This window comes from Ostrinia nubilalis, chromosome 3 (genome assembly GCF_963855985.1).
Source record: "Ostrinia nubilalis chromosome 3, ilOstNubi1.1, whole genome shotgun sequence".
NCBI classification, from domain to species: domain Eukaryota; kingdom Metazoa; phylum Arthropoda; class Insecta; order Lepidoptera; family Crambidae; genus Ostrinia; species Ostrinia nubilalis.
The window spans coordinates 3307291-3333412 of record NC_087090.1 but is presented as its reverse complement, the minus strand read 5'-3'; the positions used below and the strand labels follow the sequence as shown (position 1 = coordinate 3333412).

The following is a 26122-nucleotide window of genomic DNA, read 5'->3' as shown; positions in this document are numbered from 1 at the left end:
CTAGAGAGTACAGTTGCTCAGTGTTGATATACTTCCTATGAAACAATAAACTCATATAAAAGAACGGCACGCCCAGAGAGTACTCATTCACAGTACACTGTGCTAACAAACAAACGTATCAAAATGGCAGCTAAGGTATACAGCTATTAAGAAAATGTAAAATATTAATTTCAAATAGGTAGCTATCCCTGACTTGTATTAAGACAAATCTTTTGTTTCCAGTTCGTCGTTGTTGCTCTCCTGGTGGCGGCCGCTCACGGCAGCGCGATCCACGGCGCCGACTACACCAGCTTCTCGTACGGCGTGTCCGACCCGCACACCGGCGACGTCAAGAGCCAGCACGAGACCCGCGTCGGCGACAGCGTCCGCGGCCAGTACTCGCTGCTGGAGTCCGACGGCACGAAGCGCACCGTAGACTACGCCGCTGACGCGCACAGCGGCTTCAACGCCGTCGTCCGCAAGGACCCCGCTCTGGTCGCGCACGCCGCCTACGCCGCGCCCGTGGCCCACGCCGCGTACGCCGCGCCCGTCGCCCACGCCGCTCCCGTCGCCTACGCCGCGCCCGTGGCTCACGCTCCCGTCGCGTACGCCGCGCACGCCGCCGCTCCCGTCGCCGTCTCTGCCTACTCCACCTCCCTCGCCCACGGAGCGCCCCTCGCCCACGCCGCGCCCCTCGCCTACGCCGCTCCCCTGGCCCATGGCTACGGCATCGCCGCTGGACACGGACTCTATGGCTCTCATCTTGGTTACGCCGCGTACTGAACATCCAAATTTAGGCAATGAACTTGTACATAATAATGTAGTCATAACTTAATAAACTTTTTGGTAACTCCTAATTATCAAAGATTATCTTTTACCCTTCCTTTACAGCCAGATCATTGGATCAGAAATCAGATTAAATTATGTGAAAAAAGACACTTCTAATCAAATTACTACACCGATCTTGTCGCGACAAGGATAAATTTCCGTGCTTTTAAGCAATTTTGTGAAAAATATTATTGGCAGGTAGCTAATAGCTCATAAGATAGGCCCCCTTAATTGATGTTTATTGTCCGTGGTGCATAATGTTTTCATAAAGGTTACTAAACCTTTGTTTGTCACCTGTCATCCGCTTTGCAACGGAGCTGAAGGAAGTCGAACCTTAACTTCGAACTCTTCCTATGTTCTGATTAATTTCATTGCGGGTCCAATGACAGTTTAACTTTCCCCCGAGACAAACTTGACCTTCACTGGTTGGGTTTTTATTGGCGGTCATGCTGTAGATCCTGGCTACACAGGAGTTGCAGCGAGTTGCAGCGAGTTGCAGCGATAGTCCCGTTCTAATCAAATTCTAGAAGTTTAGCTAGTTAGCACTAGGCACCATTCAGTCTGTCAACAGGGAAAAAGAGCGGGCGGATACAATCGACGCAAAAGCCTCAATATGACCACAAATGCTCAGCCAAGAGCAAAACGACTGAGAAGAAAATGTTATTTAAGTGATAAATGTCCATTTCAACAAGTTTTATTAGCAGACAATTTGTGAATCGTAACTAAAAGTGTTGATGCAATTTATTACAAAATTAATTTTAAATTAATCGTCTCCTAAAAGTGCAACTCTATCACTAAGCCGTCAATGTCCGTCCGTCCACCATTATTTGATTGTCTTTCAGTGGGCTACTACAAGAACCCATGAGACGAAATGAAAAACATTATCACACGATATTGAACAAAACTTTGTTCCATGAACTGTCTGCCTATTAGGACCTCCGCTGACAGTTAGAGATGCGTATTCCGTGCGCTACACGCACGTTTGGCCCGTGGAATCCGCTCTTCGAATTAATACGATTCATGAGATAAATGAGACACACAACAGACGGATAGCGGAAGCTTGTGATAGCGTCCCATATTACAAAAAGCACTCGTAACTATACTGAAATAGCACTATGTCAACAATGACGTATTTTTTATCAATTTTGACTCATGTAATAAGTTCCATTGCTATCCATGATTAATACATAAAACTTCATTTTGGGGATCAATAGGTAAGCTTAAAAATATGTTTTAAATATAGTGTCAGTCGACGAAGCACATGATGTCGTGCCCTGCGTGCCCAAATAACTGCACACAGGAAGATTTAATAAAGGCTACTGACAACGCCACTCTTGTGGCGGAGTTTTGGGCTGACGCTGTGTAGGTTTGTAGTCGACACGACAAGAAGAAGAAGTGCCACTGTACGAGGACATGAGCTCCCCTGGCCTACCTGGAATTCTTTAAATAGACTTCGGACGCGGGTCGGCCGTAGTAAAGACAATCTGTTGGTGGGGATTCTTGGATGACTCAAACTTGGAGGGCAAGTTTGGTTTTGTTCCCCAGTCGACACATGATGTCGTGCCCTGCGTGCCCAAGCAACTGCACGCAGGAAGATTTAATGAAGGCTACTGATAACGCCATTCTTGTGGCGATATTTTGGGCTGACGCTGTGTAGGTTTGTTGTCGACACAACAAGAAGAAGAAGTGCCAATGAACTACCAAGTATGTACCATGCGTTGGACCAATCAAGAAAAACCGTAACAAGACATGTACAAGAAGGAATGGTGATCGTTTGTAAAACTTGCCACCAAACCAGCTGTGACCAAAACGACCACTCTGTCAAGAGTGACGAAGAAGAAACAAGTAAGTAGTTTAGATGAACTCACATTTTGCGTGCTTTCTAAAGCAATACAATAGCTATACAGTTAAATTAGGATATATTTCGGACAATCTGTAATGATTTCATTTATCCATTCATTTATCCCACCGCCGCTCGACTATTGTGGTGAGCCCACTCGTAACACAAGCTTATTTAGCTTACCACGAGGGGCTAATGGGACTATTAGTAATTTGGGCAATACAAATTGGTAATAATCTTTTTAAAAAAGAAAAAAAAAAAAAAAAAATTATAATAATATGAATAAATAGTCACCAACTTCAAAGATTTTTTGAACATCATGATTGCGCACCATTCCGCGTGTAAATGCACGCGTGTCTTATTTTCAGTTAGGATTTTTTTAAACTAAAACACATGCATTAAAAACATAATAATACCTATCTGAAATAACAGTTGTAAACTGAGATATGAAATAAAAAGTTGTGGTAGAGTTACCAAAATGGTTTAATAAATCACAGCTTTAACGTCATACTTGACTGAGTCAGTCATAACATACTATACAGTTTGTATATTTTTAAATTATTTGTCTAGTAAGCGGCGTATCCGAGGTGGGAGCCGTAGAGTCCATGACCAGCGCCGTATCCGTAGGCACCGTGTCCAGCGGCGATACCGTAGGTACCGTGTCCAGCGGCGAGCCCGTAGGCACCGTGCGCCAGGGGAGCGGCGTAGGCGAGGGGCGCGGCGTGGGCGAGCGGCGCTCCGTGGGCGAGGGAGGTGGAGTAGGCAGAGACGGCGACGGGAGCGGCGGCGTGCGCGGCGTACGCGACGGGAGCGTGAGCCACGGGCGCGGCGTAGGCGACGGGAGCGGCGTGGGCGACGGGCGCGGCGTACGCGGCGTGGGCCACGGGCGCGGCGTAGGCGGCGTGCGCGACCAGAGCGGGGTCCTTGCGGACGACGGCGTTGAAGCCGCTGTGCGCGTCAGCGGCGTAGTCTACGGTGCGCTTCGTGCCGTCGGACTCCAGCAGCGAGTACTGGCCGCGGACGCTGTCGCCGACGCGGGTCTCGTGCTGGCTCTTGACGTCGCCGGTGTGCGGGTCGGACACGCCGTACGAGAAGCTGGTGTAGTCGGCGCCGTGGATCGCGCTGCCGTGAGCGGCCGCCACCAGGAGAGCAACAACGACGAACTGGAAACAGGATTAGTCTTAATACAAGTCAGGAACTGACGTAAGTTTTAAATGTTTAGACAAAAAAAATACAATTCACTAAATTCGCTAACATTGTTCACGACAAAATTGACTATAAATATTTTTAGAAAATTTTTAAATAGCTTTCTATGTCTATATAATATCTGAATTCATTTATGTTGTTACATTATCAATAAACTACCTTAGCTGCCATTTTGGTACGTTTGTTTTGTTTACACAGTGGACTGCGAATGCTTACTGTCGTGCAACGCCGTTCTTTTATATGAATGTAGACTTACTCCAAAGGAAACGACAACACTATTTCTATACGCTCTAGGTCATGCGCGTTGAATTTTTGTCAAGTGCAATTTCACCAATCACTTAGGTATTGCAATGAGAATTATTTGATAGATTAAACGAACTAACTATAAAGCTTAATTAATGTAAAAGGAGTTTAAGTAAAATTAACTTGTTTTTCACATTACAAATGCAGTCAAAACATAACTTTACAAAATATTAACTAACAAAACGTACTAGGTTCCTTACCTATTTGAAAGCTAAAACCACAGAATAATAACAACTAAAACTCCTTATTGATCTATATGTAAAATCTTAGTAGCGACAAAGACAGCCGTCATAATCGTTAGTATGTATTGTTCTACAGTCACAGGCAGAAAAATGTAGAATGTAGGTATCTATTATGTATTTAATTCTAATGAAAATATACCTGTTACTTGTTTTTATTTTTGTTGCCTGCGACTGTAAAAATTTAGCATACCTAAATGCAAAACTGGTTTTTGGCTGGTTGATAAGGAATAAATTTTACGATAGCCTAACTAACCATGAGAAGTCCCTGCTCTGGTAGTGATGGCATCATAGAATCTCAGTAACATCACCGCCATGAATTCGTGGACAATTACGTAAGAAGGTGATTAATACCAAATATGGCACAATGTAACTGGGAAACTTACCTACTTACTGATACTAATGCCCGTATTTACAAACGATGCTTGATTAAGTGAAGCAGCAAATCGATCGCACAACGTTGAATACAGCTTTGTGATTGGTTCGTGCGTCACCCTGTGCGTCCACGCGCACTGTGAGATCTCATAGTACTTATTTTTTGTGAATACGGGCGTAAGCATCATTGTTACGTCCATATAACTTTTTTATACAATTTACAAAGTGAACAACCACAAAACACTTTCACACAATCGATTCAAGACATAATTTGTTTTACGGAACAAGGAAGTTTTCATATTTTTTCTGTTTTTTTTAAATAGAAAAACATCGGTCTCTTTCTTGTCAATAACGACACAAATAACAATAAATAACGCGTAGGAAGTGACAATTACCGTTTTATTAGGTAATTTGTTGTGTTAGGATCAATTTAAGTTAATTAATGGTCAATAATCCTTAGGAGAGAGGCCTTCACCGTTGAAGGTAAATGTGAAGGGCGAGCTGTATTACCTATAGTTAATGGGGATTTTCCTAACGCAAGTTAGATGGGTTTAATCACCTAAGACCTAAGACTTTGAATAGGTATTTGTTACTTTACTATCTGAATATCAGCGATGCATTTAGTATAATGGGAGACGGAGTATGTGACTGCATCAGACAGTCTGCCAACAGAGAAAAATGGTGGGAGATCGTGCGGAGAGTTGTATGCGCTTCTACAACCGATGTGAACAACGCTTCAACGTGACCACGACCGCTCTGCCAAGAGCGAAATTAATAAGAGGTGTAGACTTAAATGAATTGTATTTATCAATTTTAACGAATGGCATCCCAGTTGAAAAACTTTTTTTAAATTGTGCCAACCGGCGACTCTAGATAAGATAAATTAGGATCTAATACCATAGCCAATACTTAACTACCAATAAGCCAACGTTTAGAAAAGTGGGGTACAATTAAACTCCAATCAGTTCATAGCAAATCAATGATTTGCGTGTTCCATCGGTGAGTAAACAACTTACTACAAAAACTCTATTATTGTTAGCTTGCCAGGAATATTCGTTCATACTTCAATAGGGCTATAACTATATTTAACTATAGTACCTCGTATACGAATATAACTCACGTATATCGATTTCGTGCTGAATTCTGCGGTTTACAAGGATCGCGTTTAGAAATACGTAATTTGGCATCTTCGTATATAAACTCGGTTATCTTAAAGGATTTAACTATCAAAAATAAATTCCAGCCTTAACGTAAAACACCTATTGTGAATTAGAAACACAAAGTAAAGTAAAAAAGTATAATATTTATTTCTAAAAGATATCACATGTTCAATTTTATTCTGGGGGTCTCTGCACTAAGCAAGAAGGCTTGTATAGCAGCGGCCAATACAAACAATGACAAGAATAATGTATAGGTATGCCGTTATTTTTTTATTAAACATATTATTATCATGTATATTATACGAATACTAACCATTCGCAACCAAATTGTCGTAAAAATAATTTAAAACATCTTGGAGACAAGTCATTACTTTATTATCATGCAGTATTTAACCGTTAGAACTTTAGATTATCATAATTCCTTTGTTTTATTAGTCATAAAATTATCAAACGCATACCATTCAAATTGTATCCGGCGAAATTACGTTCGAACGAAACCCTCGCCGCGTGACCTAGAGCGCACCGCACTGTCTCTACTTCCTACAGCTATATGAACCAAGTGCACAATCATATAAAAGAACGGCCAAATCAGGGATCAATCATTCGCAGTCTACTGTGCAACCAAAACAAACGTATCAAAATGGCAGCTAAGGTAATTGTCTTAAGTGGCCAGTGCAATTATGGAGTGCATTTAATAATGCAAGCTCGAGTGACATTCATAGTTAATCATGTTGAGACCATGCAGTGTTCAGCTTAGACTATTAATCCAAACCTAAAAAAAGTGATTCTGAAAATAAGTGAATGCGAGTTAAAAAATGTAATGTCTCTTCAAAAAATCTAAACTCTACTTTTGTGTTTCCAGTTCGTCGTTGTTGCTCTCCTGGTGGCGGCCGCTCACGGCAGCGCGATCCACGGCGCCGACTACACCAGCTTCTCGTACGGCGTGTCCGACCCGCACACCGGCGACGTCAAGAGCCAGCACGAGACCCGCGTCGGCGACAGCGTCCGCGGCCAGTACTCGCTGCTGGAGTCCGACGGCACGAAGCGCACCGTAGACTACGCCGCTGACGCGCACAGCGGCTTCAACGCCGTCGTCCGCAAGGACCCCGCTCTGGTCGCGCACGCCGCCTACGCCGCGCCCGTGGCCCACGCCGCGTACGCCGCGCCCGTCGCCCACGCCGCTCCCGTCGCCTACGCCGCGCCCGTGGCTCACGCTCCCGTCGCGTACGCCGCGCACGCCGCCGCTCCCGTCGCCGTCTCTGCCTACTCCACCTCCCTCGCCCACGGAGCGCCCCTCGCCCACGCCGCGCCCCTCGCCTACGCCGCTCCCCTGGCGCACGGCTACGGGCTCGCCGCTGGACACGGTGCCTACGGCATCGCCGCTGGTCATGGACTCTATGGCTCCCACCTCGGATACGCTGCCTACTAGATAATTTATTATGTACCTGAATACATCATATTGATCTGTTAAGAACGACGCATGACTGTGATGTTATAAACCTTTTTGGTGACTCTAATTCAATGTTTTCTTTTCCAAGACCTATTGATACAAATGAACCTTTTATTAATGAAAGGTCATAAGAATACCTACTTAAATAATTTTCTTTAAAAATGAAAAACTGAGAGGCAAATGCGTCTTCGTACCACGAGGCGAGAGTCAGCCTCGCAATGTTGATAGGTAGGTGGCTTTATACAACAATTTACAAGAAAAAAACTACCTCGTTATCAGCAATTTGAGTAAGTAATAGACAAATAAACGCTGATATATTTTTTACAATTTAACAAATCAAATTAAAATCATAATCAGCAAATCAATAACAAGATAAAAATGCAATTAATAAATTCAGAAACATTTAAAACTGGATTTTCATGTAGTGTAGCAACAATTACTTAATTATAGGCATTGTTGTTTTTGATGAATTTGTTTGCTCTAGATTTTTTCAGTTTGCTATCATTCAGCGAATTGACTCAAAAAAAAAACGAAGAAAGAGAAGTTTATAAAAATAAGTTAATGGTAGAAGTAAAATTTCAAAACTGTTATTTAAATGATCTACTTAGTCTAAAATTGTACTATCAAAAATCACTGTATGACTACTGCACTCTTTTATAAATTTTGAACGATTGGAACTCCATGGGTGGTAAGGAATTTTCCAAGAAGTGTTAAATCAAATAATAAATGCATAGAATCGAATTTGATTTTTTTTTTATTTTGTTACAAAAAAACACAGTCGTCGTTTGAAGTCGATAACAAATAAATAAATAGATAACTACCAGCGAGCACCATGAGCGAGACCGTTGGGGGCAAGGGCGCCATGGGCTAGAGGTCCAGCCAATGGGCCATGACCCAGGGGACCAGCCAGAGGCCCTAGAGCACCATGATGTCCAAACGCGGCGTGGGGTCCGTATGCCCCGTACGCTCCAGGAGCACCGTAGCCAGCTGCACCGAATGCGCCATAGCCAGCATGGCCAGGGTACGCTCCATGGGCCAAGGGACCGGCAAGTCCACCGTAAGCACCAGCAGCCAAGGGGTTAGCGAGAGCACCAGCATATCCACGACCATGGGCTCCGTAGGCCAACGGGTTTGCGGCTCCGAACGCGAGAGGGTTGGCGTGGGGTCCGTACGCCAGAGGGTTAGCAAGGCCTCCGTAAGCCAAAGGATTGGCGTGAGGACCATACGCTCCAGGGTGAGCGTATCCAGGGTGGGCTAGAGGAGATCCAGGAGCGTATCCAGCGGGTCCAGCTAAAGCGCGAGCACCGGGCTGCAGGGGGGACGGAGGATGGGTGGCGAGACCTTCCTTGCGGACGACAGCGTTGAATCCAGAGTGAGGGTCAGCGGTGTATTCCACAACACGCTTGGTACCATCGGATTCTAAGAGAGAGTATTTTCCGACGACGCTACCGCCGACGCGTTTCTCATGCTGATCCTTCACGTCTCCGGTGTTGGGATCTTTGACTCCGTATGAGAAACTGAAGTCATCGCCAGCCCCGGGTCCTCCGTTGACGCCCCCGGCACTCGCAGCCGCCACTAATGCAGCAAGAACGATAAACTGTGGAAACAGAATCTAATTAGGTTTATGTACGTCTTAATTAACCGAAACTTAGCACTCACAATACACTTGCGGTAATGTTGCCAAGCGTTGCATGAAAATATTCGCGTGTTATATTACCTTTGCGGCCATTGTTGTGATGGTTCTTGTGCTCTTGCTCGGATCTGGCTTGAGAATGATTTAACCCCAAGATTTTGGATATTTATATTCACACGGATTGTAGTTTTGGGGGTCAAAAAACGAAATCATCTCTTGCACTACATGGATATTTTGTAACTTTACTCAGTTGTTTCGAATCATTAGGCTGAAAATGAGCCTAAGAGCGGTTAATAGCCTCGTTAACATGTGTAATACAAAGCTCTACAATTAAAAGTATGCCTTATCTAGAGGTAATAAAGTGTTTGTAATTAATTGAAATGCATGGATATACTCGTATGTAGTATACAATGCTAATGGAGTTTCATTGAAAGTACTTTATATTGTGACTAATAAATCAAAATTGATTGTTGTGCGCAAAGCATATTATCTGCTAGTATTCATTCCATAGTTTTGAACTTAAATTTTGGTTGCACAGCAGGTCTTGAATATATTTGGCAGACAGATTCACTGGTAATCAGCAACCATATATTTACTCGTTAGATAGAATCATATTCGTATGTAACTATCGCATACTGTGAAACAAACTTTAACTCAGTTTGAAAGTGAATATTTGATAAGTTTTAGAGAGAGCCTTTGATTGAGTACTGGATAATATAATTTAGCATTAATTTATCTGTGAAATACTTTAGTATAGAGAAAGGGCAATAAAATTACCTGAGGTACACTCTACATTGGAGAGTATTGGATAATATTATATTATTAATGAAATGAGGAGATCCGTAAACGAACTAAAGTCGCTGACATAGCCCGACGGATTAGCAAGCCGAAGTGGCAATGGGCAGGGCACATAGTACGCAGAACTGACGGCCGATGGGGCAGCAAGGTTCTGGAGTGGAGGCCGCGTACCGGAAAACGCAGCGTGGGATGTCCACCCACAAGATGGACCGACGACATCATAAAGGTAGCAGGAAAGCGCTGGACGCAGGCCGCTACTAACCGGGTAACATGGAAAGCATTGGGGGAGGCCTATGTTCAGCAGTGGACGTCCTGTGGCTGAGATGATGATGATGATGAAGCATTTTATCCGTGGAATACTTTAGACAGAGCCTAAGGTTTCTCTACAAAGTGGCTAGTCTTATGCAATTACAATTTCGAGTCTAACTCACTAAACATTGAGCTCATTATCATAGATCATTTTAATTAATGTGTTAAGGATGAAGGCTTCCGCAAGTGAAGTTCACGTTATCTTTCTAGTTTCCTGCAGTTCTTCAGTTGCATCATAATGTGTGTCTTCAATTAGGCCAGTATATAAACACGGTACATAACAGTACATACATCAGTTGCAGTGTAAACAGCAAACAAAAAATGTTCTCAAAGGTAACTATTGTTTAATTACATCATCTTCAGTTTACGCGGTTAATTAGACCCTTCATTAGTTTTAATTTTATTGTGTGTTTGGTTGTCCAATTAAAAAATATTTGAAGAAGATAAAAGTAAATTTGGCCATAACTTAGCACCTTGTAATGAACATAAATCGATATTTAAATACTGTAATCAAATACATCTAAGAAAATTTAAAGAATAATAAAATATAGGTCAGCATGAGATGTTTACTAGAATATCTGCAGACAGTGGAGATATTAGTTATCACTCCAGACGAGAGCCCTTCAAGCTACACAGTGGAGTCTCTTGTCATTGTTATAATTATGTGCATTATAAGAAACAATCGTTTTTTTTTTCAGATCGCATTGTTCGCACTCTTTGCGGTAGCGACCGCCTCAAGCTCTGACTACTCGAGCTTCTCCTACGGTGTCAACGACCCCCACACTGGTGACGTAAAAGACCAGCACGAGACCCGAGTCGGCAACCACGTGGTCGGCCAGTACTCGCTCCTGGAGTCCGATGGAACCAAACGCATTGTGGACTACCAAGCCGACCCTCACACCGGATTCAACGCAGTCGTCCGTAAAGATGGACTGGCTCAACATCCCGCGTCGTACGGTCGTGCTCTCGGCTACGCATCGCCTGTAGGCTACGCCGGCTATGGCGGCTACGGCGCTGGCTACAGCGGCTACGGTGCCGGCTACAACGGCTACGGCTCATCTCTCGCCTACAACCACGGCTACGGTGCCTCTCCTCTCGCGTACGGAGCCCACTCTTACAACAACTACGCGTCTCCCCTGGCACATGGTGCTTACGGTGGACTCTCTGGCTACGCCTACGGCTCAAACATCGGCTACGGCGCCGGCTTGGGATGATAGGTAAATAAATTTTCAAAAGACTGAATTTGGCTGAAGTTAATGGACAAACGAAAATGATATATTATTCTCCGTTTCTGTACCTAACGTTAAACTTTTCTACTATCTGTCTATTTTTTTCTGCCTATTTTAACTACTCTATCAACTAGATTCTTTGTAATAACTTATGAATATCCTCATAACTTTTATCTTTCTGATTTTTCAATTGTGAATTCTCTTTTGGTACAATTGTAAATAAAACAAAATGTTCACATCGAAAAAGCATTTCATTTCATTGTCGTTGGTTAGATGTGTGAAACGGACATTCATTGTTTATCACTACTTTGTACCACATTTACCGCAATAAAGAAATTCTAATTCTAATTCTAAAAAAAAACTATCTAAAAATCAACAACGAATATTTCACAATAGTACCGATGGATTAACGCTTCAATCTCTATTGACGCAAATACAAAGTAGATGAAGTATTTATAACAAGACCATACAATTAAATGAGTCACAGCACTTACGTGCGTAGGAGCGGACGCCTACTGTTTGCTATAGCTAGTAATTTCGTTTGATAATGAATACGCAGTGTAAATGACAAAGTTCAGTAAAACACAGGTTATCTACCAAAGTGGGTAAAGGCTGCACTTTTAAACGCGCTACTCATTGCGTTGTTACTTAAATTAGTACCTACCAAAATACACAGCTTACCTACTAAAAATATTTGTCTTAAGTACAGTTTTGAACAATTCAGGATAATAAGTATCACGAAGTAGGTACGTCAAATGTTAAGTGATACGAACTAGTTGTGACTTATTTTATTGGAATGTAAACCAATTAAGCAATAAAGGTTAATTTTAATGTTTTAATTTATTGCTATAAATAGCATAAAATACTTGGAGCATCCAAAAAAACTAAACCAAATTATTTTACTTATTTGTCATAGTTCTAACTGATATTTAAAGCTAATCATGATTTAGATCATAGATACGCTATTTAATTGCAAACTTCCATTTTAATGAATAAATGAAATAATTTCCTGTCTGACCAGTTCTAAAGGCACAAAAAATGCGCAAACTATACGAAACTGCGTTATATGGTGCAAATAGTTCCTTAGGTAATAATTATTTTGTTAATATACTCAATTATTAACTGTAAAAAATAATATTCCGGTGTCGTAAAAATTTAAACGACTTTGGTTAAAAAATATCAGAAGATCGTTTACTGTGAAACACGTTTTAAAATCCCTGAAATCAATCCATTAACTTCTAGCCCTTACCAGCGAATCGAAATCAATATTACCGTGGTCTCATGCGACCACCTATGTAATGGTTTCGGGAGTTACTAGAGCTAATTTAGGTAATACCTTTTTAAAATAAACTTTTTCTTGTTACGATTTCTCTGTATTTACGTTAATTTTTAAATATTCGCCGACTAAAATAATATGCTTTAAAAATATGCAATCAAAATGTAAGCTTTTGCTAATCTTATCATCATTTTAAATGTAGTTCATATTATTTTTTAAAGTTACAATATTTCTGCAGCTGCAAATGCATCTATCAGCTTCAACCTTATTCTTCGAATGCAAGAAAGTAAAATTCAAATTCAAATCCACTAACCATCATTTGCAGTTATTCAAGATCACCTTGAGGCTTGAATGTGGAGCAGTGCGATGCATAACCCGATAAACATCTAGTTTTATGTAATTTATCTTCATGAATAGTAGTTATACTTTACTAGTTTGGTGAACTGCCAAAACATAATTTTTGTGGAACGACTACAAAGTTGCAAAAATATTTGCGGTCGGAAATAAGTTGGATAATTTATTTTATGTCTGAGTATTACACATTAAAATAATATGTATCTACTTATTTAGCTACGAATACCTATTGCCAGTTAAAAAACTGTTAGTTTAAATAATCTACTTAAGAACTTTTTAACTGAAAGCACCAATTTTTGTTATAATTATGTTGAATTTAATCACACCTTTGGTAGCTTATCGAATGCAGTGGATATGAAGAACGGATTCTCAGAAATTGTAAAAAAAATCTCAGTTGAGCTTTTGATAAATTATGTCGCCTTAACAGTTGAAAATGTTATCACGTATTATCGCGGTGTATGTCAGCAATTAAATTAAATCCGGTACAAGCGGTTATGTCCTTATAGAAATTCCTAAGTTACGGTCCTTGACAATAAATTGGCATGATCTGACGCATTTAATTATTCCAGAATCGTATGACTAAGAGCATTGAGCAACTGTCAGGCTTGCATGGAATTATGAATGAACTTAAACAGCAAATTATGACTGATATCGTGTAATCCATTATCATTAGTCTTAAAATGTAATTAATTTTGTTGATATGGAACAATATCTCTTCGTATATCAGGTAATATTTAGTAATAAACTATCATAAATATGAGATTTTACTCCCAAATATCTCGCTTTCTATCAAATTCCAATATGCTTACATTATGAAAGTTTATGAAATTCTGTAGATATTATTGTGCCATTTACGATAGAAGAAATTAAATATTTTATTGTTTTACAAATAATTTCCCCAACATCATTTATTTCTTTTTCTCAATAATATGCTGTAGCTTTTGTTATACCTAAATGTAAAAAGTAAACATACCTAGTTAGTATCTTGTAATTTCACTATGATAAGTAACTAATTTTGAAAAAAGTTTTTGGCCAAGCCTTCAACTTTAGCTTCATCAAGTCAAAGTTATGATAAGCTTAATAGTTAAATGTTGATCTTTCTTACAGATAGCATAACGGAACCCAACATTCGAAATGTACTGAGCATTACAAATAAGGATATATCATACAAACTAGCCAGCACGCGTCGAGATGAATGCTGATTGTATTGTTTGCCAAAAACGGGTATTAACTACTCATTGTCCTATAAACATGGCGAACGAGAAAAACATAGAACCCACTCTCTTTTAGAAAGTTACACCATCAGGATAATTATGCACATACCATAACTAAGTTAAAATCAAAATCAAAAAATCAAAATCAAAAATATTTATTCAGTTTAGACCACAAGTGGCACTTATGAACGTCAATAGAAAATAATAAAAAAAGAAAAGGTAGCCCTTATGGGGCACTTTACATGTCTCCTTATCTTTTGGGCCCTACCAGCGCTTCGAGACAAACATATGGCAAGTGCTGAGAAGAAGTTAGGTACTTACAAAAGACAAATTGATGAACTTACATGCATTTTGCAATAATTCTCTGATGTAATGCTACCTAGTTGATGTTGAACCCGAAAACCTATAAAAAACGCCACAAAGGCAATATTATTCCAAATTTTTCAGATATTTAATTACATAATATCATATCGGATTAAAACACTATAAAAATATATGAAACAAAACGCCGAAATTACACTTCTGTGCTTTTACTTCACAAACATCAGTAAAAACGGATATGTAAACCTATGACAAAAAACACTCACGCAAATGCAATAAATAATTCTTATAACAAGTTTGATCATTTATTTCTTTAACAGCCAACCTTTTAGCATGAATACGCCTTCACGGAGACCAATTTTAAAGCTTCATAAAAGACAAATTCAATTTGTAAGATATTTTAAAGGTTTTTTGAAAATTTTCGACCAAAAATGAGACAGTTATTTTGATGGAGGGGGCCAACCGCCATAATAATTTTGCTTGTCTTTTATTGTACAAGCAATAATATCGGAAGATTCGTTCTACTCACGGTAATTTTACTTATGATTCAGAAAAGAGATAAACGCCCGTATTCACAAAAGATACTTGATTAAGTGAAGCAAAAAATCGAACACACAGCGTTGAATAGAGCTCTCTGATTGGTTCATGATCATGCGTCATCCTGTACGTCCACGCGCACTGTGAGACTTCATAGTAATGTTTGTGAATACGGGCGAAAGAAAGGGAAGAAACACTCACCTGGTCTGCAATCCTGGTGGTGCTGGTGCACCAGCAGTTTCAGGGGCGTGAACCGTGGTTCCCAATCTCTTATCTGCCCTCGAAGATGGAAGATGATGAAGGACCAGCCTCGACTCCGTCAATCAAGGCAGCGTGGTTCACACATAAAATATAAAACGCACTTCACAAAATACACTCCACAATATTTCAGTTCTCAGCGTTGGCTGAACAGTTCAGGCACACACAGCGATCTGGACTTCTACGATAAAAGGTTCCAGAAAAAAGAAGCGGTGACCCCGATGCGGCGCGACGGTGTCCGCAGTGAACCACGTCAGTTCGTAGACTAGTGTAGAAAGCATAATTGCGGAGTAAAATAATTAGACAGATGCGGGTAGTTGAGAAAAAATTAAAAATAAGAATACCCACATTGCATTGGCATAAGCAATAATAATATTAAGTTTATGATTCAGGTCAAAATGATCCGTTTAATAAAAAGAAAAAAAAAGTATTTTATTTGTCAACAAAAATTTTACAGTCTGTTTATCTAGCGGCTGCTGCACTAAGCTGTGCTTCTGTCGCGGCAGCCATAAGTAACACAGGTTAACAATTTTGATAAAATATAGTGAGGACACATCATGGTACATGGCAATTAACATAAACTTGTAACTTAGTGCCTTTTTTCTGCGATGCGGATTTTGGCAATAGTGCGGATCTAGTCCGCATGCGGGCTGCCCACATTTCATTATTTCATTCGTCATGAGTTTACCTATCCCATTACGCGGGCTACTCGCACGCAATCAGCAGCGTGACTATATTAAACGCACAGTCACTGTGTAGACTGTGACACTGTGTAGGTTTGTTGTCGACACGAAAAGAAGAAGATTAAACGCAAGCCACAGATAGTGGCATTTTTTATCTTTTAGTTTGCCGATAGTTGAACCCGATTCTAATTTGTATGAAGAATCGGCTGATACCAAATCGGTGTAATGTGCGCACCCTCATACATCTCCATACTGATCAACAGCCTGACCCAACTATCGGCCAACTAAAAGTCGGTGGTCTGCGCCTATGCTTAAGCTAACAGACACAGTAGTATCTCTTGACTACAAGCTAGAAGTTACAGGTTCGAGTTCTGCATAAAGCAACGTCAATATTTATATTATTTACTGGAAGTGCATGAAAAAAAGCTCTTCTTAATTTGGAGGCAAGTAATTGTTCTGATAATTGAAACAGCTCAATTATCATTTTCTTACTTTGTTTTATTCAATGTAAAAGACAGAAATACAAATAACTGGTGAATAAGGTAAGTAATACTTCAAAAGATAGCCAACAATCATGCTGTCATTCGTAATTTGTGTGGAGATAATTGATGACTTCGAAATGCTATGAATTAATCGACTCTACAATACAATTTCTTTACTTTTCTCTTGTTCTGACACTAAAAGTACGTAAGTATAAAATTTTCTGTAAGAGCCATCTTACTTATTAAGAAACATTCTGAACCTATTGATTTCCTACGAGATTAGATATTCCTGCTTCACAGTTTAAATCCAAAAACTTAATCCACTACTAATATGCGGAAGTAAGTAACCTTGTTTATCATTCTATTGGTTTGTAGTCATTTATTTTTTCCGTGCGGTAAGCTGATAACCGTAGGCGGCTTTCGTAGCTTCTACTGCTACAAGCTGAGCCACCTCCAGTTGCTTCCACCTTTTTAATATAAGTTTTTTTTGGAATTCCTTTTTTGTAAAGCAAGCAATAAACGATTTTTTATTTATTTATTTATTTTACTGGAAAGTAAGCACGTGTAGAGTCTCTCTACCTCAATTTTAAGCTCCAGACGTTATTTTTGTGTTGTTTAGAGAGATCGAGGTCCCAGGTCTTAATTTGACTAAATTCTACTTATCTACAAATTTTGTTTGGCAAAATAAAGTTTGTGATTACGAGGAAAGTCTCACAACGAATTTTAGAGGCATCCCCTTAAACCCGAATCACATCCGTGTTACATGGACTGCAGACAAAATATTTTGTTGTAACATGGACTCCAGACGACATTTCTTCCAAAGGCAGAAAGAACTCCCAAGACGTTAAAGTTTAAATGAACTGAATGTACCTACTTATACAAATTTCCCATAACGCTTCATACCTAATTGCCTGTCACACGCGAGCTCTTTCTTTAGATCATCGAACGGCCTTGCGTCCGCGTCCGTATGCTTTGACGCGTAAAGATCAACCGGCCACGCCTGCGCGTACGCAACTCCATATATAAACTCCCGGCTTCGTCTATCCGTACTCATTTCCCGAGATACTTCTAGTCCCTCACAATGGCCGCTAAGGTGATTTTATTTTTGTGATTTGTGAAAAGTGAATTTAATTTAAAATAGTGCGCTCGTTTTGTGTTAATGTTGGATTTTTTAATTTGCGAAATATTTTTTTTATTTTTGCTAGAATTTATTCAAAGCTCCATAATTTTTGCCGAGTAAACTCAAGTTAATTAAAGTGTTTTCAATATTATGAAAATAAAAGCTTTAAAGGTTCTAAAGAAAATAAATGATAACATTTGTGAATCAACTTAACATTTACAATTTTTTGTTGAATATTTTGCCATATACCTACGTGTAAACTGAAACATATTTAGACAATAAATTAAAAATTAAATACCTAGAGAAAAACAAAACAAAAATAATTTCAAAACTATCAAAGTTCGCCTAATCTTTATACCTAGTACTTGAATAATTATTTACTAGATAATTTTGTTAGATAAATTAAAGTTTGATTCAAGTAGGTAATTTACGTGCATCAGGACTTCAGGACAATTACCCTCCGCGCTGGAAATTTTTACATACGCTACGATAGCCTACGATATGAGGCACTGAAAATTTTTCCAGTTAGCAAATAAATCTTTGACCGTCACGGGCAAAAATTTTCTGCGTACCTTTAGATATCAAATGGGCAATTTGTAAGTACTCTACAATTAGTTAATATGTCTTTTTGTTGTTCCAGTTTGTCGTAGTGCTCGCCGCGTTGGTGGCCGCGTGCCAGGCGTCCGTGGTGCCCCTTGCGCGAGCAGACGCCGACTACACCAGCTTCGCGTACGACGTGGCCGACCCCAACACCGGCGACTACAAGAGCCAGGTGGAGACGCGCGTCGGCGGCACCGTGGCCGGCCAGTACTCGCTGCTGGACGCCGACGGCACCAAGCGCACCGTGGACTACACCGCCGACGACGTCAACGGCTTCAACGCCGTCGTGCGTAAAGACCCCGCTGTGGTTGCTGCCCCGGTGGTCGCTGCTGCCCCTGCCGTGGTTGCTTCCGCGCCTGTGGTTGCCTCCGCTCCCGTGGTCGCCTCCGCCCCTGCCGTCGTCGCCGCGCGCACCGTAGCTTCTCCCGCCGTCTACGCCGCGTCCGTGCCCTCAGTCTACGCCGCTCACAGCGTCGCTGCTCCCGCGGTCTACGCAGCCTCCGCTCCCGTTGTCGCTGCCCGCGCGGTCGCCGCCCCTGCTGTATACGCCCGCACCGTCGCCGCCCCAGCGGTGTACTCTGCCCCAGTCTACAACTACAACACGGTCGCAGCCCCAGCGGTCTACTCCGCTCGTGTAGCCTCTCCTTACGCCGCCTACTCCACCTACTCCGCCGCCCCCGTCTCATACTGGTAAACCTCCGATAGCCTTGCCTCAAGGCTTTAGCGACATACCATAAGTGTTCCGATCTTCGAATTGTAAATAGGTAATTGTTACTTGTTTGTACAGACAGTATGTAATACAATAAAGTCACTTAAAATATTGTACATCTTACTTTTATTGAATGCCCTTAGGATTAACACATTACCTTTCATTCTATGGTAAATATGGAATGCAACTCAATAATATTGGTCGTAGTTGCTATAGGCGGATACATTTTACACCCACAAACACAAGTGATCTTGTTAGCATTGCCATTTATAGAATGAAGAAATAATGAAGGCATAACATTGAACTAGAACCTACTCTACTACAACTACTAGGAAAATCAATGACCAATAATTATTACCTCGTATCATAAGTTCTCCAGATTTAAGTTATGTGCCAAATCTAAACACTTAACTACTATTAACTCTTATAACCATGTAGTCCAATAAACAATAATTGTTTATTGAAGTTTTGATGATCTTAAACGTATTTAATTAGGCCTATTACACTAGACCTTGACTACATATATTAGGAACAAAACAATAATGACTTTATGCCATATTAAATTTTGATGTACGATACCCGCGATGATTAGACACAGTAAATTCGATAACTTGGATTCGCTACTTCTTCAACTACCTAATGTTAGTGAGAGAGCTTATTTGAGTTTCTGTACGATTAATTATAACGATATTATATTTTTAGTGCATTTAAAGTACAATTCGTTACGTTATTATTCTAAAATAGTAGAGGAGAGGCTTTTGCTCAGCAGTGGAACAAATAAATATTAGTAAAGTACTGCGAAAGCTCAAAATCAAAAAGCTTTTATTCAGTATTTAGGCCGTTTCCAGGACACTTGTACATGTCCCAAATACCATTAGCCATTACTGCGAAAAAGAGTCGAGATTTTATTTTCTGCTAATTGATTGACATGGAAAGTTTACTTACCAGTCCTTAAAATAGAATATTGGAGAATGAATCGTCGAGGGAGACTAATCAAAATCAAAATTATCTTTATTTGTTTAGACTAATTAAATTAGTACTTACAAATCGTCAAATGCTCTTAAGGAGCCTATACATGTCTCGATTATTTTTTTTGCCCTACCAGGTGTGAAGTGTATTGCTATAATAGTAGATCATTGAATATACAAATAGGTATCTTACCGACAGACATAATAATATCCTGCTGCTCAAAATAGTCCATATTTATGCACAGCCTCATTGCGGTGCCATTTAAATAGTCCTTGAACGTTTTTATACCCTCGTCAGGATTGTGGTTACATCCGCTGGGACGAATGATTTGGCAGTCAAAATAGTTTGATATTGTTGAAGGTAATTTGAATACATAATCTTTAATACTTGAAACCATTAAATTTAATTAATTTGTAATTTAAACGTTTGTGATATGAATATTTTGCTATTAACTCTATAAAATATAGTACTATTATTTTTTGGCTAAAACGACTGAGATAGAATGTATATGTAACACTATACGGTCAATGTACACGGTCTTATCGCTAGAGAGTGATCTCTTCTAGACGACTTATTTAATTTTTCGAGAATTTTACATAACTATTTTGTCAATAGGTATGTCCTAAACTCCACTATACATAGGCACGTCTTAAGTTCAAGTAGACATTTAACGACATTTCACGACATAACATGAAAACGGCTTGACCGATTTGGCTGATTTTTTTTTGTAGTTTTCTAATACTCTGTACAAGGTTTTTACGGAAAAAAATATAAAGAAAATCTCTACGCTAAGGCGGTACGAAGTTCGCCGGGTCAGCTAGTTGATAATAATTCTAGACTAGGTAAAGTCTTGCTAAATATCTTCGTTTAACAAATGGCTAGATGTAGAGCACAACTCTATCAATAATGCTCTATTCGATATCTACTTGTTTCAATGAAAAAAATAGGAGGTGTCAAAGCATGTAATTTATCATCATGTTCATTGCCTTTTGTGGTGCAACACCATATTTGATCGAGGGTACTTACAATGAGTTGTAGACCACTAATTGACAATGTGTCAACGTGTGCTATTGATTTGAAGACTTTAAAACAACAAAATACGGTAGTTTCACTTTTATTTTACAAAAGAAATTTATAAATACATAATATTTACAATAAAATATGGAACATGGCCGGAGCTTGCGTTGGCGTTAATTTACCAGTAGGTGACAGGGGCTTGGGCGTAGGAGAGGGGAGCGGAGTAGAAAGAGGGAGCGGCGACTACGGGAGAAGAAGCAGCGTAGACGGAGGGAGCAGAAGCAGCGTAAACGGAGGGAGCAGCGTAGACGGAGGGAGCGGCGTAGACGGAGGGAGCGGCGGCGTAGACAGCGGGAGAAGCTACGGTGCGCGCGGCGACGACGGCAGGGGCGGAGGCAACCACAGGGGCGGAGGCAACCACGGCAGGGGCAGCAGCGACCACTGGGGCAGCAACCACGGCGGGGTCTTTACGCACGACGGCGTTGAAGCCGTTGACGTCGTCGGCGGTGTAGTCCACGGTGCGCTTGGTGCCGTCGGCGTCCAGCAGCGAGTACTGGCCGGCCACGGTGCCGCCGACGCGCGTCTCCACCTGGCTCTTGTAGTCGCCGGTGTTGGGGTCGGCCACGTCGTACGCGAAGCTGGTGTAGTCGGCGTCTGCTCGCGCAAGGGGCACCACGGACGCCTGGCACGCGGCCACCAACGCGGCGAGCACTACGACAAACTGGAACAACCACAGAGAAAATGAATTATCCGCATTCATCCATAATAATTAAAACACGAATTTATCTAGACATCTAAATGCCCTCTATCACTCAATGCTCATGAGGTATGAATTTAAACAATGGCTGCAATGTTTTTAATAAAACATGGCACGATATTATTCAAATACAACAAATGAAATTTGAAATTATTCATTATCGATTTATATCGATAGAAACTGAATGTGTTTTATTTTTAGAATAAAAATTTAAACCACTTTAAAAATCACACATTTAGAACCATAAATTACTTGTGGGCTCTAAAAAGGTAACTCTATTTTGTAATTTATTTAATGTAAATTATGTAGAATCATTAGTTATTAAAAAAAATTGACAAATAATAAACATTTAACTTTGAAAAAATATTCTTTCAATAAATTGTCGAACATCTCTTCACACAAATTGTCGCCTACCTTAGCAGCCATTTCGTTATACTTGAGTTAATCCACCCAAAGAATGAATGTATGGCATGAAGGAAGCCGCGTTTATATAGCAACGTCCCGCGCGATTGATATTAAAGTCTTAGCGGTCACTTGACGAACTTGAAAATGGTTCAGCATTGTAATCTGCAATAAACCGACTCTACATACAACCCTATCTGATCTACGCACATAATTCTGAACCCTAACGCTATATCAGAAGGTAAATAATATAAAAGCAACTTACCAGGTATTGTAGAGGCGTTGTCAAAAGACTAATGGGAAACTGGTTCGCCATTTATTATCATGCTCCATAACCATGGTTCCGTTTAGCGAAGAAATTCCTGCCATAACTTGTATTGTTGATTTAATTAATTGTATTGTACACTATGGTGATAAGAACTATTGATTAGCTGGCCGAGTCGTATTCTTATGGTGACGGACCGAAGTTTTGAAGATATTTGGGTCAATGTGGTTGAGTCCTGTTTCGCTTGAAACGGCAATCAAGTTTGGTTCTGTTCCTGGCTTTTCGAGCAAATGTGGTGCTAGAAGCAGGAATAACTGCTCAGCCCAGGGGATGAGGGGTAGATTGGCAAACGCTGCTTGCCATCCAGGTAGACCAAGGTGTACTAGGGCCATTCTGAAGTAATGAGTAAAGGAATCAGCCAACCAGCCCCATGCGCCTTCTCTAGTCGCAAGCCACACTGACCAGGAGCCTCCAGTGTAGACCAAGCATACTTTTCCGATGGTTCTGCAGCTGTCCAGCTCAAAGACCTTACTTTTAGTATTCAGAACGGGTCTGGGACCAGCGTGTTGCCTTGTCAAAGAGAAGTCGAGCAAATCTTTCAGAGCCGGTGACAAGCACAGCTCGTTTAGCGCGTTGACTTTGATAGATCCCACTGGCAGTACCTCGTCTGCTGAGTACTTGTAGTGCCATGTCAGCTGGAAGCCGTCGCTTGAAGCGTAGAAGTTCCTAAGGTCATCAGGGAGCATCGCGGAGTGCCTTTGTTCCCAAGTTGAGAGGGCCACGCGATCGCAGGGAGGCCTTCTCTCAACATTCACATTACAAATCCTTGGATCCGACTCTAGGAGCTTCGTCACACCCAACGTTATGTTCTCGTAAAAGGAATCCTCAGACACTAAATCCACACAGAAACTCATTGCGGAAATTTTGACTATTTATAAAATATAAGTTTAGGGATTTTACAAAATTGCGAGTGATTTCGTAATAAGACAAACGGTTGTCATAGGAGACAGTTGCTATGCAGTTGCGTCATGTTTGGATAATGTTGCCTGTGCACTGTAATGTTATTTTCAAAGAGGTTTTTTCACTTTTTATCACATTTGATGAGAGACTTCAAAAGGGCTTACCTATTTCTCATTTTGAAAAAAACTTTTTTTTTGGTACGGTAATTACAAAGAAACTTTTGTTTTCATGATTTTAATAAAAATGAAATAACAATACTATCTACATTACCAATCTATTTGTATTCGGACCCCCATGAAGCAAAATGAAATGAATAATTAACATACAAAAGGTGCTAAATTAGGTGCGCAAACCTTTTAACAAACTGCCTTGACTTTTGTTATTAGTTCCTTCCTTATCATACATATAAAATTGACATCTGCGAGTCGATAATATCCGTTAGCTATCCACCAAGCGCCTAGGCCAAATTCATTAAAACAGATCCCAAATAGACGGTTTTGCTGGTACGAGTATAACACGTTTTAAATCCTATCCTACTTGTCTCCCTTGTTAATATTGCTTAACACTTTTGTATTACATAATCTTTAAAATAATCGTTGTTTTTAGGGTTCCTTACATTGGTTCCGTACCTTAAAAGGAAGAAACCAAACCTCATTGGGAGGTTTAGTTCTGCCAATGTCGAGTGGATTCTTTGATATAATTTGTACAATACGAGTAGTGCTATGCAATTGTGGAAATTATGCCCGTAAGCAGGTTTCAAGACGCCATCGGGCCCAAAGCGAACCTCGATGCGTCTCAAATTCGAAGTGTTTCAATTTTTTCATTTATTTATCACTTCACTGCACTTTAAAACACAAAATAACACCAGATTTGTACACTAAATAATAAATGAAATCCATTAAAACAGAACGAGCATGGTCGTTCGTTCAACTACCCTCCGTATAAGTGTGATAAATTGTTTACATTGACATCTAACTTAACTATAGTTCCAAAATACTGAACTGTCCTATCGATGACATTGACAGTGGGGCGCCACCGTCAATACCGGATCGCTGGTTCCGATTTTTGCCATGTTGGAAACCATATAGTTGAACGATGGTAGCGCCCCCCTGTCATTGAGTTTGGTGGGACAGTTCAGCGTGGGTCATCTATACCTGTCAGTTATATAAAAGTAGAGGAGGAAAAAAAGGAGAACAAAAGTAAATAAAACGACGGGCATATTTTAGCAACATTTTTTTATTAATTTAAGAATTCCACAATGGAACAAATTTCTTCAATATAATCTAGACCTAGGTCAGATTGTAGGTATGTGTGTGGAATCAGACACTGTTTGCTTTCACTGTACATATATAGACAATTATACACCTGTACTTATTTAAAATACATTAGGACAAAACAATATTTGCATATCTACCACATAATATTTTGTTTCAGTCTGGATACACGAATTTCAGAAGTGTAATAAGTAAGATTGTCCAAATTATGCTCTCTGTCCCTGTACATCATATGAAAATACGGTAGGTACATGAATTTAGATAAATCTTATGCTAGATAACATTCAAAAATATAACTATAGTTATATTTAATTTACTTAATAGGTATCTATTAGACATCATTATACAAGCTTACTTATTGAAGAATGTAATTGTATGCTCAACGTATTCCCTTTTGTAAGGTTAGCGGCAATAGTGTGTTAAAAACATTGCTAGTTAGTCTTGTTAGGCGTTCAAACTGAGAACTCTACATTGGCAGTCCAAAAGACGTTCTACTCATGGCGTGTATCCAAATTGAAAAAAGATTGAATTAGCATCAGAGATTTGGTCTCAGAAATACCTAATGAAGACTATCAAAGTTGTGGAGACGTAGTTATCTTCAATTATATGTAAAGATAGAAAGTCAAATCGTTTGACCGAAAATATCTCTTCAATAGGTAAAAATGACACAATCTCCGATGTCGCATGTTCCCAATACCTGAAGCAAACGTAACGACACTACACATAACTAACAAAATACGCAAAAATGTTTTACCACACTAAAAAATTCGCTAATCAGGTAAATTATTACCGTTACAATTAATTTTACGCACAAACCAATTCGCTAATACCTGGGCCTAAACCTCGCCCTGTTAATTCGTATGAGATTAAGTAAGGTCTCGTGGCCCATCGCAAAAACTAAAGCATTCGCATTGTGGTTAAACCATTAGCCAAACATGAAATCCAGCGGACCAGATAACTGCCATTTTACTTTTAATAAGTGTATATGTACATTCAACCCGCGACATTCATCTAAACCACGCTACTAGTCCTATATTGTACAAAAAAATGAAGTCAACTAATAAATATCTAATGTAAAATCACAAGTAGTGCTATTCTTACTGTTAAGGAATTTATATTTTTTTCCATATATAAAAAAGTCGCTTAAAAAAATCACAGACAATCACCTTTTCTTTTACAGACATAGACCGACACCGAACCGATCGAATTATTTCTTATAAGCATTACCTTGCTACGTACAAAACCCTATTTACTTAGTTTTACAACCGACCTGGTTTATACAATCTTATACTTTATCCAGTATATACCAATGTTTCCGCGTACTCAGGTGTCCACCGTTCGAATCTAGCACTGGCCATGAAAAATATAGGATTACATACAGAAATATAATAACCATATACGTAATACATTATCATTATACATACAACCTGATATTTGACTGCTGTAAACATTACTGCGTTTAAGATTTCACCTTATTATTGTAGTAAATATTTGATTTTATTAATTTCTATCTTCCCAAAAATACATTTTTATTGATTTACAGTTTAACTTTTATCGTACAGCAGTCAAATTCAG

At 40.0% G+C, this 26122-nt stretch overlaps 7 protein-coding genes across 7 annotated transcripts; 4 read left to right on the top strand and 3 right to left on the bottom strand.

The window, feature by feature from the left end:
- Positions 1-72: 72 nt before the first annotated feature.
- Positions 73-836, top strand: LOC135087612 (larval/pupal rigid cuticle protein 66-like). Its single transcript, XM_063982350.1, has 2 exons — positions 73-135; positions 223-836. The coding sequence occupies exons 1-2, from the start codon at positions 124-126 to the stop codon at positions 760-762; spliced, it is 552 nt and encodes a 183-aa protein (XP_063838420.1). The 5' UTR covers positions 73-123; the 3' UTR covers positions 763-836.
- Positions 837-3112: 2276 nt separating this feature from the next.
- Positions 3113-4107, bottom strand: LOC135087609 (larval/pupal rigid cuticle protein 66-like). Its single transcript, XM_063982347.1, has 2 exons — positions 4013-4107; positions 3113-3810 (listed from the first exon to the last, which is right to left on the bottom strand). The coding sequence occupies exons 1-2, from the start codon at positions 4022-4024 to the stop codon at positions 3214-3216; spliced, it is 609 nt and encodes a 202-aa protein (XP_063838417.1). The 5' UTR covers positions 4025-4107; the 3' UTR covers positions 3113-3213.
- A 2411-nt stretch (positions 4108-6518) lies between these two features.
- Positions 6519-7447, top strand: LOC135087611 (larval/pupal rigid cuticle protein 66-like). The gene is made up of 2 exons (XM_063982349.1): positions 6519-6582; positions 6793-7447. Exons 1-2 carry the CDS (start codon positions 6571-6573, stop codon positions 7357-7359), a joined length of 579 nt encoding a protein of 192 aa, XP_063838419.1. The 5' UTR covers positions 6519-6570; the 3' UTR covers positions 7360-7447.
- A 691-nt stretch (positions 7448-8138) lies between these two features.
- On the bottom strand, positions 8139-22145 carry LOC135088126 (uncharacterized). Its single transcript, XM_063983008.1, has 8 exons — positions 22061-22145; positions 21072-21610; positions 20065-20186; positions 18199-18626; positions 15253-15325; positions 10870-11159; positions 9098-9145; positions 8139-8977 (listed from the first exon to the last, which is right to left on the bottom strand). Exons 1-8 carry the CDS (start codon positions 22070-22072, stop codon positions 8198-8200), a joined length of 2292 nt encoding a protein of 763 aa, XP_063839078.1. The 5' UTR covers positions 22073-22145; the 3' UTR covers positions 8139-8197.
- LOC135087614 (larval/pupal rigid cuticle protein 66-like) lies at positions 10427-11595 on the top strand. Its single transcript, XM_063982352.1, has 2 exons — positions 10427-10453; positions 10819-11595. Exons 1-2 carry the CDS (start codon positions 10442-10444, stop codon positions 11332-11334), a joined length of 528 nt encoding a protein of 175 aa, XP_063838422.1. The 5' UTR covers positions 10427-10441; the 3' UTR covers positions 11335-11595.
- LOC135087607 (cuticle protein 21-like) lies at positions 17472-19019 on the top strand. Its single transcript, XM_063982345.1, has 2 exons — positions 17472-17567; positions 18235-19019. Exons 1-2 carry the CDS (start codon positions 17556-17558, stop codon positions 18886-18888), a joined length of 666 nt encoding a protein of 221 aa, XP_063838415.1. The 5' UTR covers positions 17472-17555; the 3' UTR covers positions 18889-19019.
- A 174-nt stretch (positions 22146-22319) lies between the features above and the next one.
- On the bottom strand, positions 22320-23293 carry LOC135088226 (tubulin polyglutamylase complex subunit 2). The gene has a single exon (XM_063983106.1). It carries the CDS (start codon positions 23225-23227, stop codon positions 22469-22471), a length of 759 nt encoding a protein of 252 aa, XP_063839176.1. The 5' UTR covers positions 23228-23293; the 3' UTR covers positions 22320-22468.
- Between the last annotated feature and the right edge of the window lie 2829 nt (positions 23294-26122).

Coding starts and splice junctions, on each gene's coding strand:
- LOC135088126 (XM_063983008.1), bottom strand. Junction 18,627..20,064: donor GGATATTATTATGTCTGTCG/GTAAGATACCTA, acceptor GACGCGGCGTAG/ACGGCGGGAGAAGCTACGGT. Junction 9,146..10,869: donor ACACCGTAGGAGAAGCTCGA/GTAGTCAGAGCT, acceptor ATCATTCTCAAG/CCAGATCCGAGCAAGAGCAC.
- LOC135088226 (XM_063983106.1), bottom strand. CDS start 23,227: ATGAGTTTCTGTGTGGATTTAGTGTCTGAGGATTCCTTTTACGAGAAC.